Below are 17,214 nucleotides of genomic sequence, written 5' to 3'. Positions count from 1 at the left end.
TATTATTCATGATTTCCAGTCTCAAACCCTAAATAGCACATGTTAAATTGTAACTCCTCTGGAGAGTAAGGCGCTCCCATTACTTTAAGTGGCTCTTCCAAAACTATTTCAAACACCATTTAATTGAACTGCCTACACTCTCATAAAGTTTCTCTTCCTCTTCCTCTATAAAATCGAGGCCATTAGATGGCTATTTCTCCTATGGCATTTTATTCCCCCTAATTTCTTCTTTTAGAGGAAGGGGTGTTTCTTCTCTTATTCGAATTAAGTCTCTCATTCTCTCTACTCTTAATCCTACGTTTGTAGGCATCTCAAAATATTTGCTCCATCAAGGTCCTTTCCGTTCCTTTTTTTAGCCTCAGTCCTTCAAAGACCCATTTTTCTTATTCTTCAGATAAATACACTCATGTCCCTCTTACTCTAGAAGCCGTCTTTGTGTGTTCCTCTAGTTACCTTCCTCCCCTCTTCTATGCTCACTTGTCTTCATGGATGTATAATCTAGATCAATTTTTCAAAATGTAATGTCCCTTACAAGAGTCACTTAAGGATCTTGTTAAAATGAAGACTCTACAAATCACCAACTTTTAAGGAAATATTCAAGTCATTCTAGAAAACAAGTCTAAACTCTAATACCCTCATATCCTCTAATTCTTCCATTTATTCATAATCCTCTTGTCAACTAGCTTCTACTCCTATGTCTTTAATGCTGCCCTTGAAAAAAATCACAATTTTTCCTTGAATGCCAAATTCAGTGAATATTACAATCATAATGCCCCCCTCACTCTATGGTAAGTTAGAAACCCCTGATTCTTGATACAATTTACTCACCTGATTTGCATGACTTCAATTCTTCCTGGCTTTCCTCTTGTTTATGTAGCCATAATTTCTCCTCATCTTTTGGAATTCCCCTTGTTTACCTTAAATTTTATGTTCCATTAGAGTTTCCACTGAGCTCTGTTTCACTTTATATCCTCTTGAAATAATCTATCTAGTAATTTTAATGTCCACCTAACTATTATATAATCTCAAATTTTCCACTTTAGTACTGCTTGAGCCCAGACCCACATAGCCAACTGCCAAAACTGAATCTCTAGCATCTCAAACTGAACATGTAAAACCAAACTGATTAATAACTCCCCCAAACCTATGCACCTTATTTTGGTCATTTGAAACACTTAACTAAATAACCAAGACAAAATCTGCAATGGTCTTGCTCTTTTCCCACCTTCCATAAAATCATTAAGTTCTTTGAATTCTTTGTCCCTAATATCTCTTAAAAGCCAACTTTTCCAGTCCATCCCTACTGTCCTCATTCTATTCGTCTTATGTAATAGTGTCTCACTAATCCAAACTTTGCTGGGTTTACCCCTTCAAATACATGTACTAATGACAGTAATTATAGTTTTTTAAAGTAAAATCCTTTACTCTTTCTCTTTAGGAAACAAAGCCCAAGCTAAGGAGCATGACTTAAAGTTCCTCACTATCTGTCCTATCTCCAGCCTCATCTCTTGCCACTCCTCCCTCCACTAAACTTTACAGTCCATTCATACTGAACAATTTAGAGGTCCCCATAACTCCAGGCTTTCTGACATCTTTATGGCTTTGCAATTCTCCTTCTGTCTTTCTGTAGACTCCCAATAAACTTTCAAAACAGACATGTTTTATAAAAAAGTATTGTGTAAATTGAGGGAGGCCTACAAGTTTCTTTTAATTTTAAAAACATGTATTTACAAAATTTATTGTTGAATAGTAGCTACTCATTTTTTTCTTTAGTTACATCATGATGATGTACATCATCATGTAATGTAATAATGTACATTACATTACAGTAAGTTGAAATGTAAGCTGCAATATTTCGGTGTCGGTATTCTTAAGTAGCTTACTTATATTACCTCCATGTATTGCCTAGTAAGTAAAAAAATATATACTTTTTATTAATGTCTATTTGCATGTCTTTCTAATTGTGAATTTCTCTATACCTTAATCCTCTGTATCCCCATTGCCTTCCTAAATACACCCTCTGTATGCTTATGGTTGCTTACTACGTTTGTGAAAACTAACTCACACTATGTCATGAAATAAAATAATTGCCCAAAGAAATTATTATAGCTAAAACCTGTCATCTCATTAAGAATATTATGATTGCACCTTTCCTCTAATGGTAGAAACAGATACATTTAAGAAAAAAATAACTCAACTAAGAGGAATGTAGGTAAGGTAATCACAGCAATTGCGTGGAAGAAGTGGTTGTCAGTGGTACCCTCCTACCTCCCACGACAGGCTCACAGACTCCCCCTGAGGACCACGATAAAGTGGATGGGTGGGCAGGGGGCAGTCTGGTTTTATGAGCAGATGAAGTAGTCGCTTGCCTGTAAAAGGAGCAGGAGTCATCCTGCTCTCCACCAAAGCAAAACAAATAAACTTCTGTATTTTGATGAGCTAATTAACATGTTAGGTTTTGAGATTGTCTGTCATGGATTAAAAGGCAAAGTCTGAAAGTTATAAATCTTAATCATCATCTGTCATTTAGAATGGATGTATTGCTTTCTTTTTTGAAAGAACACAGAAGTGTGATTTACTTAATGTGATATTAACCTAGGAATCCTTTTATTATGTTCATGATTATATCAATGGCTAACACATAGCAAGTAACTAACAAAGCAATGATCATAGGAGTACATGAGAAAATACTGACCTTGAGTTTAGAAGAGGTTGTCTTTATTAAGAGAGCCAAGCAACTTGAAAAAAACCTTACAGTTGAAACTTGAATCCTAAAACTGGCAATACGCTGCTAACTACACACACACACACACACAAATATAAAAATATATATAAATTCAAATCATTATCTTACATTAAAAAGAATAGCAATAATAGATGTGTAATAATTAGACATAATTCAAACTATTGAATTTTCATATTTACATTATTTTATTTTATTCTCTTAATATTTTATTTTTTTTACACCATCGTTCATTTTTAAACAACATTTGCTTCCCCCAGCCTCCTCAGGTATAGTCCCCATAGAGTTTCCTTCACCAATTAATTTTAAAATTAAAAAAGCATATACACCTCCCTCCATATCACACTACAGATATTCCAGCAGAATTGTTAACAAAGTGGATCTCTCAGATAATTAAGATAATAAATTTGGACAACTTTTTCTGGAAGGTAATGGGCTAATTTGATAGTGTGAGAAATTAATGGCTTAGGAATGCAGTCATTACATATTTAATGAGTGTTAAATTTTATATGGGTAAAGAGATTTCTTAATCTTTTAGAGAAATTGAATTCCATTCAGCAAATAACAAGGGTTTATGAAGAACTGTGGAGAATACAAAATGAATGAGAGAGCCTCTTACAAACCAGGAGGAAATACAAGGCAAAGCTCAAGCAAAATGTGTCAAAAGCTATGAGTATGTGAGTAGAAAGAGAATGCCAATTATAGAGGACAGCAGAAAAGGTGCCATGAAGGCACCTTTTAATATTTTGATGAACTAAAAGGATTGTTAAAACTTTTGCCCATCTGAAGGAAGAGAGCATCATTTTATAGAATAGTTCCAAAACCTTAAGATGTCCAGGAATCCTATGTGTTTGTGGGTGGGCATAGGGAGACGGGTTAAGGGGTAGTTATCATTTTGTATCATTTAGCTATTAATATTTAACAAAACACCCCAAAATGTTGTAGCATAACAACCTCTCATGTTTTTCATGACTATGTATGTTAACTGGGCATTTCTGCTTCTGAATCAAGCTCAGTTGATCTAGCTGAGATCACTCATCTATCTGGTCATCTGGTGGATTTTCATGGGACTGGTTGGATTATGCTGGTCTCCGTTGCTAAAGTCAGCCTTGCCTCCTGTGCCCCCAATTCTCCATTAGGCCACTGTGGGCTTTTTCTCCTGGCAAAGGTAGGGTGATGCCCTTAAGACCTAGGCTAAGAAGTAGCACACAGTTTCTTCTGGATATTATTGGCTACAGCAAATCTCAAGCTATCTATTTAGGGGGCAAGGAAAAGGATATCATCTCTTTATAGGATTAGCTTTAAAGTTACAATGTGAGGGCATGCATAGAAAAAGGTGGAAGACAGGCATGGCTTTTGCAATTAGTTTTCTATAAAGCCTTCTTCATTTTGATAGGAAAACTGAGTAGCTCGAGTGGAGCTCTCTGGCAATGAAGACTGGGGTTAATCTGACATACCTGTTACAAAATCAGGCAGTAGTGAAGAAACATTGAAGGGTTTTTTGGTTTTCTTTTTTAAAGATTTATTTATTTATACAAGAATCGGGGTACAGATCAGAGGTACGGGAGGTGAGAGAATTCACCAGAGACAGAACAGGGAACACAACAGGCAGACGAAATACACTGCTGAGGGGAGCAGCAGGCACAGCAGGAGAGGTCTGCACACCATGTGGGACCCTCGCCAGTGCCCAGGGATCGAACCAGTGCTACAGAGACTGCGGGCAGCTTCTCAGCCCAGCGCTCAACCACTGTGCCACCAGGGGAGGCCCCATTGAAGGGTTTTGAGCAGAGAAGATCATGATCAAAAGTCTGGCTTTAAGAATAAACTTTTTAAAAAAAAAGAATAAACTTGAATTGTTATGGGGTGAACAGGAACAGGGAGTAACAGGAGAAAGAGTACTTTACCAGTCCTGTAGATGGAAGTTAACAAAAGTCTGAATCAATGTGGAAACAGTGGGAGCAGAATCAAGGAGTGAAGGCAAGAAACTTCCTTATAAGGACAGAATTGATAAGACCTCTTACAGGACTGAAATAATGAGGGATAGCATCTCCCTTTCATACCAAACAATGATATTCAATACAATCTTCCTATCCCACATTCAGAATCCCCAGAATTTATTATCAATTGTGATATGATAGCATAGCACTTAATAACTGGCAGGACATAACAATCATACAGTAGAAATGAGGGACTTAGACCTAAAGCTCTGATCTACAATTCTAATGGAGCTAAGTTTTCTTTTCACACACAGATGGAAAGTTTTTCAAAGATTGATGCTTTAGTTTTTTCAACGATTCCATACTTCCATAGACCTCTAATTTCTATTTTTTTGTGTGCAAAAGAACTGGGGTGTAGGCCGGCCGGGGCGTGGGGGAGTGAGGGAGGATTCACCAGAGACACAGTGGGGAACAGAACAGGCAGATTTACTGAAATACACTGCTAAGGTGAGCAGAGGGTGAGACAGGAGAGGTCTGCTGCACCATATGTGCTTTAGCTCCCTGGTGGAGATGGAATTCAGGCCACAGTGGTGGTGATAGCTCTGAGACTTAATCCCAGGCCACCAGGGAGGCCCAAACCACTAATTTCTAAATTTGTGAACAAGCTATTTAAAATGAGAAAAAAGTTGCACAAATAATGTAATGTTCAGTTTTATTTAAATCAAATAAGGCTGGGATTGATGTGAAGCAATTTGAAAAGAAACCACATGAGTTTTATTGAAATAAAAATTTAAAGACAATATCCTAATACCTAATTATCTTATCCTGAAATAATTAAATGCAAATGATATACATGTTAAATGTCCATAAACTTGTAGGCATTACGCAATGCACATAATGGAGTCATAAAACATCTTATACAGCTTCATTATAAATAATTGGAAATATTTCATTTTTCAAGCCCAGATAGCAAAACAGTAAATATCATATTTTCCCAATTATTTCATTTTCTTTTTGTAATAAGAGTTGGGAAATAGTATTACTTATTAAAAGACTGATTTTAAAAATCTAAAAGAACACACAAATAACAAAGCACTCATTTTCATTTACTTAAACGAAAACAATCAAGGAAGTTTTAAAAGGAAGAGACTACATAGTGCTACGAAGGGGTGATCAAGAATAGAAAAATGTAAAATACCTGCAAAATCACATGTAAGGTAAAATAGGGTTGTATACAGATGTATAAATATAAAGAATTGAAGGTAAATTTAATAATAATTTTCTTCCAAATGTGAATAGCTTTTTTCTCTCAAATGAAGGCAAGTCACAAAGACACAATAGATTCAGTCACCAGATCTGAAAGTGGTATTGCTGCCTTGAAGAGAACTTTCATTTTTCTAAAGGAGACCCAATATATACTTAATTTTTTTCTCTTCTCCTAATAACTCATGTTTTAGTTAAAAACAAAGAAAACAAAACTGTTCACTACTATAATCCTGAACACTAACAGACAGAAAGCATTTGACAACTGATAAAAAATTGTAGTAATTTCAAATTGCCACAAAAGTCTGTGCCCAAAAACTCAACTAAAACAGATTATCCCACAGGATAATTAAGTGCTTAATAGCAGCCAGATATGTTTAAGTCAGGTGACTATGATGAATTTGTTTGTGTTTCCCTTATGCCAATTTTGTTCAGTAATTTCTAAAACTCATAAATTGTTTCTGAAAACAGAGCCTGATCACAGGGAGGAAAAATATGAGGAAGTGATGTATTTCATAAAGTAGTATAGTAGATCTCTTTGAAAACTTGTGTTTATTTGCATCAGTTAAGAACAAGATTGTATATTCCAGATGAAACAGCTATTAGGTTCATGGTAGATATAAACATGCTATGAACAATGATATTTATAATTCTTCCGTTATTTGCCACAGACTTCAAAGTATATTTGTTATAGAAACTGGAACAGGGTGAATCTGAAAAGCATGTTTCAATTAATTTGCAAAAATTAAATTAGCATGAAGTTATAGGGTGAAGAATGGAAGATATAAAAACATTTAAAAAATAAGGAAATTACATTTAAATGCACACATGCAAGAAGATACTGTAGTTGAACTGCTCCAGTTTACTTGGTTTTACTTCAGTTTAATACACTCTAAAATACTGCTTTCATGTATAATATCAAAGGAAATATTACATGAATGTATATTACTTTAAGGAATTGATGATGTATTTCACATTCTTTAAACTTTACCCAGGGTATAAATACATATTTATATATCAGTCAGTTTTTAAAGTAAATGAAAACTTTACCATTGGGGTGAGGGGTAATTTTTCATCTCATATGTCCTTACTTCATTGTATCCTTACTTGATTGGAATAATGGAGCATGTTTCTACCTAACAGCATTATTCTTCATGCCCTGTAATTCATTATGATTTAACAAAAATTTACATTTGGAGATGGGATAACTGAACTCAACTTGTAAGCATGATTTAAAAATTAGGCTTCTGAAATCCATTAACATTTGACCAACTCAGAGGGCAATGCTGTTATTCCTGACCTTTTGTTAAAATTTTGCAGTAGGATAAAGTTATTGTTAGTAGGTTTGCATAGAAAGAAACTCTTTCATGGGTGTGATGCATCTTTTTCAAAGGATTATGGCAGGTTGGTTCCTATTACTCAAGTTGTTTTTCCTCTTCCTTTTTTTTCTTCGTCATTTTCAGTTTTACATGAAATAACCATATCATCTCACTACACAGCTCCAATACAAGATCCAGTAGTAGTTTGAAGCACAGTGAGCCAAGCAGTTTCTTCCCTTTTTAAAGTATGACAGTGAGTGACATTCTCTGTAGTCACGTTATACGAATGTGGCAACCCCAAGTAGAGACTTCAGTAAACTCAAAAGGCTACAAATCAACAGTGAAGAACATTGGTGACTTCACATAACTGACACTTCTTGCTGGAAGGGAGGCAACATTATTTGCTTCAAATGTTTCCAAGCAGTTTCTCATATGGCAGTTTCTCCAGATTTCCTGTTACTTTTCTAATTCCTTTTGATAATAGTTCCTTTAAAAGTCTAAAGGTCGGATCATCATGGTTGTGGAACGTAAGGAGTAACTGGGTCCTTTGAAGTAATGCCACTTTATGCCATTCAGTTTTCCATGGTTTTGTCCCGCAGTATAGTACATTCCATTCAGATTGGATGGGCCACAAGCATCAAACCACCAACCTGAAAAATTAGTTAACAGTGAAAGCAAGAAGAAGGAGAATTACTGTACAACTGATCATTTGGAAATTAATGGCATTATGTAACAGGGAAGATATTCATATTGTCATGATCATTTGCAAATAGGAGGCATTCAGTACATATCTTCTCAGCAGTAAATTGTTTTAAGTGACATCTAGCTTCGGCAGCATATGAACAACCAGAGAGAAGAAGAGTCTCATGACAATCAGCTTTCAGTATGACTCCACTGGGACTCATTTCCCAAGTTTCTGGCTTCAAGATACAATCTAAGTCAGGCCTAGATTTATATGCAGGGCAAGTAAAATGCAGAAGCCCTTCAAAGGCATTCCACCTTAAGCCTGTCACTGAGAGGAGAACAATTAATTCTTTGTGAAGAAGTTGAGAAACTTAGACAACTGACATTTAAATAGAAAGTGATGCTCTCCGTCTTGTTCACAGTTTTGTAATTCAGCTGCTTCTGAAATTGCCTGGATACTTGGTAGTAACTAAGAATCTGAATTACTATGCACTCTCTGTATTTTATAGCAACATGGGGAAGTGTTCATCAAAGCAGCCACTTTAGTTTCTAGATAGCTTGATTTTCTTGGTGACTCTTCTTATTCTTTCTGAATAGTGAAAGAAAAACAAAACCCAAAAAACTTGTTGAGTAGCAGGGGAGTCTGTGCTTGCACAGCTCTCTGTAAGGATAACTCAGTACTTTTTAAAAAAATGAATTAAGGACTAGGATTTTAGATAAAGCATAGTACTTTTCCCCCTTCTCCTTAAGTAACACTACCAAAATCTTTAGGGAGAGATTTATGCCAGAGACATTCTGGCATATTTTTATTTGGATATAGCTGACCTCTCTTTGATTGCAATTATGCTTAAGGGACTAATAGCTACAGAAAGAGAAAGCTGTACAGCTGATGTTTAACTGTAACATGAGCATCATCTTGCAGAAACTTTAGGAAAAAATTAAATGGAGAAGAGCTAGTTTGCCCTTTTCCATTTTGGAAGATGAATACAGCTGAGCTGTATTTATAAAGACATACTAGAGAAAAGGCAAGCTGTATATTTAATCACCAACTCCTAAGATACTGTTGATGAATTTGCAAAGACGCTATATTCAACACTGTTTTACCAACTACACACAGCAACAAGATGTCCCTGCAGTCAAAACAAGAGGACAAGGAGTTTCTTGTTTGACAGGGAAGGAAAAGCTGTAAAATTCCACCTTTTTTCATAAGATTAATTCCTTAATTTTTTAAAAATAAGCATGACCAGCTAAAATATATTATTTATATTACACAGGGCATTCCATTATTAGGGAACTCATTTAGGTAGAAGACTCTCTAAAGGACAAAATGAAAACTTGATGGCTTCAGCATTTTCTCTTTCTCTCTTTTTCTATGATCTACTGAGGCACTGGCTTCATGTTACTGAGCCTCTTGAGTTCTTTTAAATATCGGCCATTGCCTCTGAAGGAAATGCAGTCACTTCACTGTTGAGAATTACTACTATGTGTCACAGAATAATTCTCAGGCTACCCTAGGATACTCAAAGCAAAAGCGTGTGTTTTGTTTGGCTTATAAAGTCACAAGAGTTCTGGAACAGTGGAGAGGCAGAGGTCTGTTGCAACAGCAGCCTGGCAATAACCACACAGGCTAAAAGATATATTCACTGGTAAACTTTTGATGAGCTTAGGAGAGGGACAAGAAAGAGTAGGGACCAGATAGATTGCCTTAGTGTATCTTTTTTAAGTGAGTAAAGTGGGATAATGTTCATGGTAAGGGAAATGAATTTTGGAGACATTAAATGAAGACCCATATGACTGGTCAGAGTAATGGGAGAAATAGTAGTCTGATGCTGAACGTTTCTAAAGACCAAATCACAAAGAGCAACGAAAACATTTGTTCTATGCACAGGCCCTTCTAGAGTACTTAGTGCTGCACCTACAAGAGTTTACAAAGCAAACGACTGGCAAGTGACTTTGGGTTTACTGGTGGATCATCTGACTTTAACTGGCTATTTCTCCTTGAAAATCTCTATGTTCAGAAACAGTTTACTAAAAAGCCTTATTTGATACACACCCCAGTGCTATAAAATGGCTATGCTTATTATTTCTTTTTTTCCCTTTATGTAATTATTGCGATGTGTTATTATACAAGATAGATGTGGGTGATTCATGCCCTCATGGAACTTACTTCTAATGTGAGGAACCAATTTTTAAAAAGCAAATAAATAAAATGCCTACAAATATTGACAAAAAATAAAGAAGGAAAAAAAGAAAAGAATTGAATTGAATCAGAGAGCTATTAAAAAGAGTAATAAAAGACCTACTAGACTTTCCACATTCATAGAAGTAGCTGATATTTAATGAGACCTGGAGGATAAGACGGAGGTAGCCAGGTAAAGCTGGGACAAACTCTGCTAAATAGAGTATGGCCATGCCAATGCCATGAGGAAACAAGTGTAGCATGTTAGGGACTAAAAGAGTATTATAAGAGTCTGGTACATAGTCAGCAATGGGGAGACTACAAGAAATAAGATGGAGGAGCCAGCAGATTTGGGGGGAAATTGAACAATGTTTGTGGACAAATTTATAACTTATCCAGTCTAGTTGCCCATCATTAGGGAAAAGTGTGAAACAGTCTCCAGGGAAACCAATCTACCATGTTAAATATTTCATTGAATATGATTTAGGGCCTATAACTAGGATCTTCCCAAGTCACCCCAAACATGTGTGGCAACAAGAGGGGGGAGAGGAATCTAAAATCAATGCAACAGGTACTAATTAGTAGACTGACACTGGGAAAGAATGACTATTGGACAGAATCAGGAAAATTCCTGATTCTAGAAGTACACAGTTTTGTATAGGAGAGAGACAACAAACTGTTAAAAAAAAATGAGATGACAGTCACTAAGTGGAGATGAAGAAAATTTTACGGAAACAGAGGCAGAAGATCCGTTTGTGGCTTCATAAGGTTTATTCATTACCAGCTAAGCTGAGTCCAGAGAGGGTTGGGGGCAAGTTCACTGGACAGAAAGAAACCCTGAACTTGTATGTACTCTGCAAAAGTCGGAGAGAGTGTCTGCCAGCAGCGTGGCTTGGCTGGAAGGTCAGCGGGTAAAGGGTTGGAGAATATAGGACTAGAAAAATAAACAGGAAGGAGAACACAGAGTATTTTTTTAAATTATATTTTTAGAATGTTCTTGTGGGCAGTGGGGAGTCTGGAGAGCACCAGAACAAAAATGAGAAGACTCAGAGTTTGATGCTGATTTCCATTAATGACCAAGAGATTGCAGGCAGTAATATAATTAATACTTAGTTTTTCTCAAGAGTTGATATGTGTCAGGGAGTCTGGATTTTCTTATTTTATTTCCCAAATAGTTTTATGTGATGGGACAAGCAACCTCATAAAGACACTCCTAATCAGAGAATTTAAGGAACTTTCTCAAGGCCACACAGTCACTAAACTCCTCATTCATACGACGTGGATTACAATGTCAGACCAGCCATTTTCCTAGCACAGTTAGGGAGATCAACAGTTGCAGACATCAAATAACATAATACATCTATAAGGCACCTGGAAAACCCTAGCTAGGTGTTTCATGTGAATTATCCAGGAGATGGGGCAAAACGTTTAGAACAGCAACAAAAGGGACTTGATCTTGTGTGGGCATCATGATTCATGATGAAGAACAGGTCATCAGTACCAACTTATTTCCTTATATGCTTGATAAATTTTATTAAACATGAAAATAATTTAGAACCAAATGAGTTGTATGATGTTGACATTGTACTTAAGTAGCATTGAAGCACCTAATGTTTTCCTTTGCTTTCATGTGGAAATCAAAGATCTTAAGGTGTTCAGTTATCTATTTTAGGACCAGTGGATCATACACACTGTGGGCCATTAGAGAGCAACTGATGATAACAAAGATGATGAAGGATGATGTGATAATGTCCTTAACACTCTGAACTTCAAAGTAGCAAAAATAATTATTTCTGTGCAAGTAAGTATATTCTGTTTTCTTGGACACAATCATTAAAATGAATTAATGAGTTTTTTTGGTATGAAATATTTCAGTTTGTCCATTTTTTATAAATTAAGTATAATTGGGTCTTTTTTTTAAGAATTATTTATTTATTTATACAAGCACTGGGTACAGTCAGAAGCGCAGGAGGGTGAGAGGATTCACCAGAGCCAGAGCGGGGAACAGAACAGGCAGACGGATGAAGTACACCGCTGAGGGGAGCAGCGGGTGGCAGGAGAGGTCTGCGCGCCATGTGGGACCCTCGCCCGGGTAGCTGGGAATCCAACCGGTGCTGCAGAGGCTGCGGGCAGCTTTGCAACCCAGCGCTCAACCGCCGCACCACCGGGGAGGCCCTAATTGGGTCTTTTAAACATATATCCAGAAAAGAAGTGGCTTTAGTCAAGCATATTTTTTAGGTGAGCAGCCTAAGATATAGCAGATGTCTGGTCATTCCTAGGTATTTCTTGCTATTCACAGATAGTCACACGTACGAATGAATAGTATGTATGTAAGTTTGTATGGAACGATGATGTTCTGTGTGAACATACAGAGGAGTATGTCTGGGATTGAAGTTCTTCTCTGATAAGATACTAGATAGCGGAATTATACATATCCTCTAAAATCTTAAAAAAAAAAAATTACCTTTGTCCTTTGTTCTGTTTGTGCCTGGGAATAACAAAAAAGCAATATGCTAAAGAAATGAATCTAGGAAAGGCACTTTAAGCTTAAATGAACTCAGTGATACAAAGGATGGAAGAAAGCAACTTTCATCTGCTATTGGACAACTGATAAAATGTCTCAAATGTTTTAAGATTGGCAATTCCTGATATGTACTTTGCCAAGCATTTTTCTTCATAACCTGTAACCTCATGTATATTTTAATAAGAAATCTGAGATGCATGTTTCTAATTCATTTACACTTAACTCATTAAAATTTAGTTTTGTAATAACCATCTCAGTCTTCCCAGGCTTTTAAAAATCATTCGAGTCTTTTATCTTTGAAGCAGAAAATTCGCATTTTATCACCAATAAGTGAAACTTTGCCCAGAAAATAAGAATTTGATTCTAAACTTTGTACTCAGGAAGTTCAAATTTATTTGAAGTCAGGAAACCTAACTCTCAAATTCTTCTGATACTTAACAAGAAGTTCTCAACACTTCTTTTCTAAAGTGAAAAGTGTGGCAAAATGAAAAGCTCTATCTGTTTTATAGATTTCTTTCATTCATTTTCAGTACATGTATTCTAATCAGCAACATGGAAAAGAACATGCGTGCAAAATCTGATTTTCCTCTCCTATGGCTGACTAGGGATGAGGCTGAACTGAACAGATTGCTGCTGCTGTTATCAGTGGGTTCATCATGAAAAATTACTGGAGTTAACGTGTGCAAAGCTGGCCCTATCCGTAGCCTCAAGGAGCAGCTGCACGGGTCTTGTGTAAGGGAGGAAAAGGACCTTTCTAGAAGTCTGCATTCTTTCTGTCATCTCATACTATATTCCCTCAGGCCACGACTTGGCTCTTTTTCTTCTCTCTTTTTTTTTTTTTTTGTTCCAAAGATGAAAAGTTGTTTATCCTGGCCAGTAATCTTGAATTTATTTGAAAGTTTTAGGTATTCTCTTAATGTCTCTTCTTTCTCTGTTCTTCATTGCATTTTTAACCATATATAAGTGTGGAAATCCTTATGAAAATATGCTATAAACAGTCAAGTATTGCTAAACCTTCCCTTTGAATCTTGTTCCTTTTGAAAGAGACAGTAGAAGGAGTAGAGAACATGATGGATGACTTATTTGGAGGTTGCTTTCTAATCTGTGACCTCTGACAAATTATTGTTGTCCCTATTTCAAAGCATCTTTAGAACTGTCATGTAAGTTATTAAATATTAATCAAATCAAAAAGGACTGTTAGACAGCAAGAATGCAAGAAAAATCTGCTATATTATTATTAGAGTAAAAAACAAACAAAATTAAGTGTTTGATTATTTCTCATCCATTATCAATTACTAACATTTGGTTGCAGTCTGTGCTATAGCCAGAAGCTATCAGTTCTGTTTCACCTATTTCCAAATTTATCTTATTGAAGACATTTTCTAATAGTCTTTGCTTTCTTTCCAAGTCAGCAAAACTTCCCTTAAAAAATGGTAATCAAATCCTAAATTTTTGCACCTAGTATATATATTAGTGTAATACATATATATGATATACATATGTATATTTTCATATGTATTTGAAAGTCAGGAACTTAACACTCAAATTTTTCCAAATCTGTAGGTTAGTCTTTTGGAAGTTTTATTCTTAAAAGTTGCAATTCTCAGTAGTCATCTATTTGTTCCATGTGTGCATTAAATATATAACCATATATATGCATGTATGTATTTTAAGTCTCAGTTCATGCAAGAGTCAATGATCTCTTTGTCTTTTCACTTGTGAAATCATTTGTGAATTTACAATGTCTTTTCAGAATCTCTAATAACACATTCATTTTTGTCTTACCAGTATTAATTGAGCATATTCCCCATAGTATGTGCCAGGCACTGAGGATGCAGTGGTGAAGAGCACGGCATCTCTGCCTTCAAGGAACAAACATTTTTGTGGAGTAGGCTTACAGATTATGTACTACATATAAATTTACCTTGAAGTAAAGTAATGCAATATAGATTTCTGTGGTCACCCTTAAATTATCCATATGGATCTTTTCTCTGAACAATTTTGCAATAAAACTCAGGGAATGCCAGTTTTCTGACAATGCTTAGCACATCCTTTCTGGGTTATTAAAAGCTCCAAGATGATTCTATTTTCCCAAAGATCTTTTTACTTCTGTCAGTTGGAGGGTTGCTCAGTTTTGTCATTTTATTTGTCCTCTTCAAGATAATACATCAGGTGAGGCAAGGATTTATCAGTTTTTTTTTTGTCTTAGCATCTGGTAAGTTCCAGGATGTACCAAAAAATTTATGTGTGTGGATTTATCCCCGCTTTTAGAACTGAACTGAGAAATATCCTTTGTTAGCTTTAGCAAAGTCATGTCTGTCGGCAGACATAGTTTATGCGTGGGAAAAAAAAATCAGAGTTTCTACCAGAACAGATTCTTTCTGTAGAGGGTTAGGACATGTTTTCCATAGCATTACTATTACATATTAAATGTGGAAATTGTGTTGAAAGAATTGCAAGGTAAAGAAAAGAATGTAGAATACATGGTCGGTGTTCTTTTGTCAGCAAATTTTAGTCATTGTAGTTTTTAATTGTCTTTAGGAATACTTGTTTTGAAGAATGCTAATTTAGTGCCAAAGACCATGTCTCCTTTGAATGTAAGTTTGCTTTGAAGGTGACAATCTAGTGACAAAGGGTTTTCATTTTCAAAATTTTGGAGCCAGATTTAAAAAAATATATATTTTTATAAAACTAGCAACAACAAATGTTGGCGAGGATGTGGAGAAAAAGGAACTCTTGTGCACTGTTGGTGGGAGTGCAAACTGGTCCAACCACTATGGAGAGCTGTGTGGAGATTTCTGGACCTACTAAACATAGAGCTTCCATATGATCCAGCAATTCCACTCCTAGGTATTTACCCAAGGGACACAGAAACATCAATTCCAAAGAGCACCTGCACTCCTATGTTTATAGCAGCACTGTTTACAATAGCTAAGCTTTGGAAGCAACCCAAATGCCCAAAAATAGATGACTGGATCAAGAAGATGTGGTACATATATACCATGGAATATTACTCAGCATTCAAAAAAGATAAACACATGCAATTTGCAGCAACATGGATGGCACTGGAAGGGATCATGCTCAGCGAAATAAGCCAAAAAGAAAAAGAAAAATACCGGATGGTCTCACTCATAGCAGGAATCTAGAGAACTTGAATAAGGGACCAGGAAAATGAATATAAGAAAGTGAAAATCAAAATCAACAAAAAAACTATGAACCAGAGACACTTTTTGGGGGGTGGGGGGCGGGAGGGGAAGGATTGGGGTCAGAATGGGGCGTTTGCAATTGTATGGGGAATATAAAAATAAAATTTAATATTTAAAAAAAAAAAATAAATAAAAAATAAAAAATATATATTTTTATAACCAATAAATGATATAAACAAAATTTGCATTGAATGATACCACATTTCCATTTTCTTATATTAAACAGTAGATAAACTATTACTTATAATGAAACTGATTCCTTTCTTTGGGCTCAGGAATGCATGATCTGTGCTATCCTATACACAACAAATGATTTCCACACAATCAGCTCTTAAATTTATCCCTCTCGTGGTGAAATATATAGATTCGAGAAAATGTTCTGTAATAAAGGGGAATACCTAAAGAGAAAAACTGGTCAGTAGAATCACAGGGAAGAGATACTTAGGGTTTATAAATCTATGCTGATAAATCATCTCTATTTAATGATTTATTAAGGGGAAGGCATGTGTCCATTTTATGTTGAAAAACATACTTTAGTCTCATAAGAAATGTATACTACAGAAGTGAAGCAGCCACAGTGGGAAGGGGAGCAGGAGGAGGAACAAAGAGGGAAAAAAACACAAATGACTATGGTAGAGGATTACAGGTGGGTACCCCATGGTGGTGATACTTGATGGAGAGAATCCTAATGTCCCCACAATTAAAAAGTAAATTATTAAAAAAATAAAATGCAGAAAAAAAGAAATGTGTAATAAAACATACAATTTATTCAATATTTAAACTGAATGGGAGGATTGCTGGTTTTCTGGTAAGATGGAAATAAATGGGAAAGGAAGTGTAAATCATGTGGTTTCTTCTATTTCTACTAATCCAAATATGCATTCATAGCCTACTACGCCTCCTTTCCACTCAACAATGTATTATGAATCACTACTTACTCATTGTTTTCAACACTGAGTACATGGAATAAAAGAATCACCAAACCAGAAGAAAATATGAGCAACAATGTTTTTCTCGACAGACATCTGCAGGAAGGTGCATAGGTAATTTTTTTGGATAGTTTTCTTTTTGAAGATTTCCTTACGTCCAAGAAATGTACATTCTTCTTTGGCAATTCATTCTAGTCTTTGATCCCTGGATGTCCCATCTAAAATCTCTTCTTCCTTCCTCTAAAATGCTATTGCATGTTACATTTTGTGACTAGAAACTGTTATGATTTTAATATTTTTTTTAATTTTTTTAATTGAAGATCTCCCCCAATAGATGCCAGCTCTGTTCTGTCTTGACCACTAATCATGGTTGACCCTTTTTTTTTAATTTTTTTAATAAATCTTTTTTTAAAATTATTTATGATTTATT

General features: G+C 35.6%; 1 protein-coding gene across 2 annotated transcripts in view; it reads right to left on the bottom strand.

Annotated features, from left to right (window-relative positions):
* Positions 1–2,927: 2,927 nt before the first annotated feature.
* The window catches only part of ANGPT1 (angiopoietin 1), a 224,052-nt gene continuing 209,765 nt past the window's right edge, over positions 2,928–17,214 (bottom strand). For both annotated transcript variants that reach the window (XM_037502770.2, XM_037502775.2), the window contains exon 9: positions 2,928–7,912. In XM_037502770.2, coding sequence (XP_037358667.2) covers positions 7,752–7,912 — 161 coding nt within the window. In that variant the 3' untranslated portion in view covers positions 2,928–7,751. The remainder of the gene's footprint in view (positions 7,913–17,214) is intronic.

This window comes from Talpa occidentalis, unplaced genomic scaffold (assembly GCF_014898055.3).
Source record: "Talpa occidentalis isolate TD23 unplaced genomic scaffold, MPIMG_talOcc4v2.1, whole genome shotgun sequence".
Classification (NCBI taxonomy): domain Eukaryota; kingdom Metazoa; phylum Chordata; class Mammalia; order Eulipotyphla; family Talpidae; genus Talpa; species Talpa occidentalis.
The sequence above is the reverse complement of the archived record's forward strand: the minus strand, read 5'-3'. Positions and strand labels throughout refer to the sequence as shown.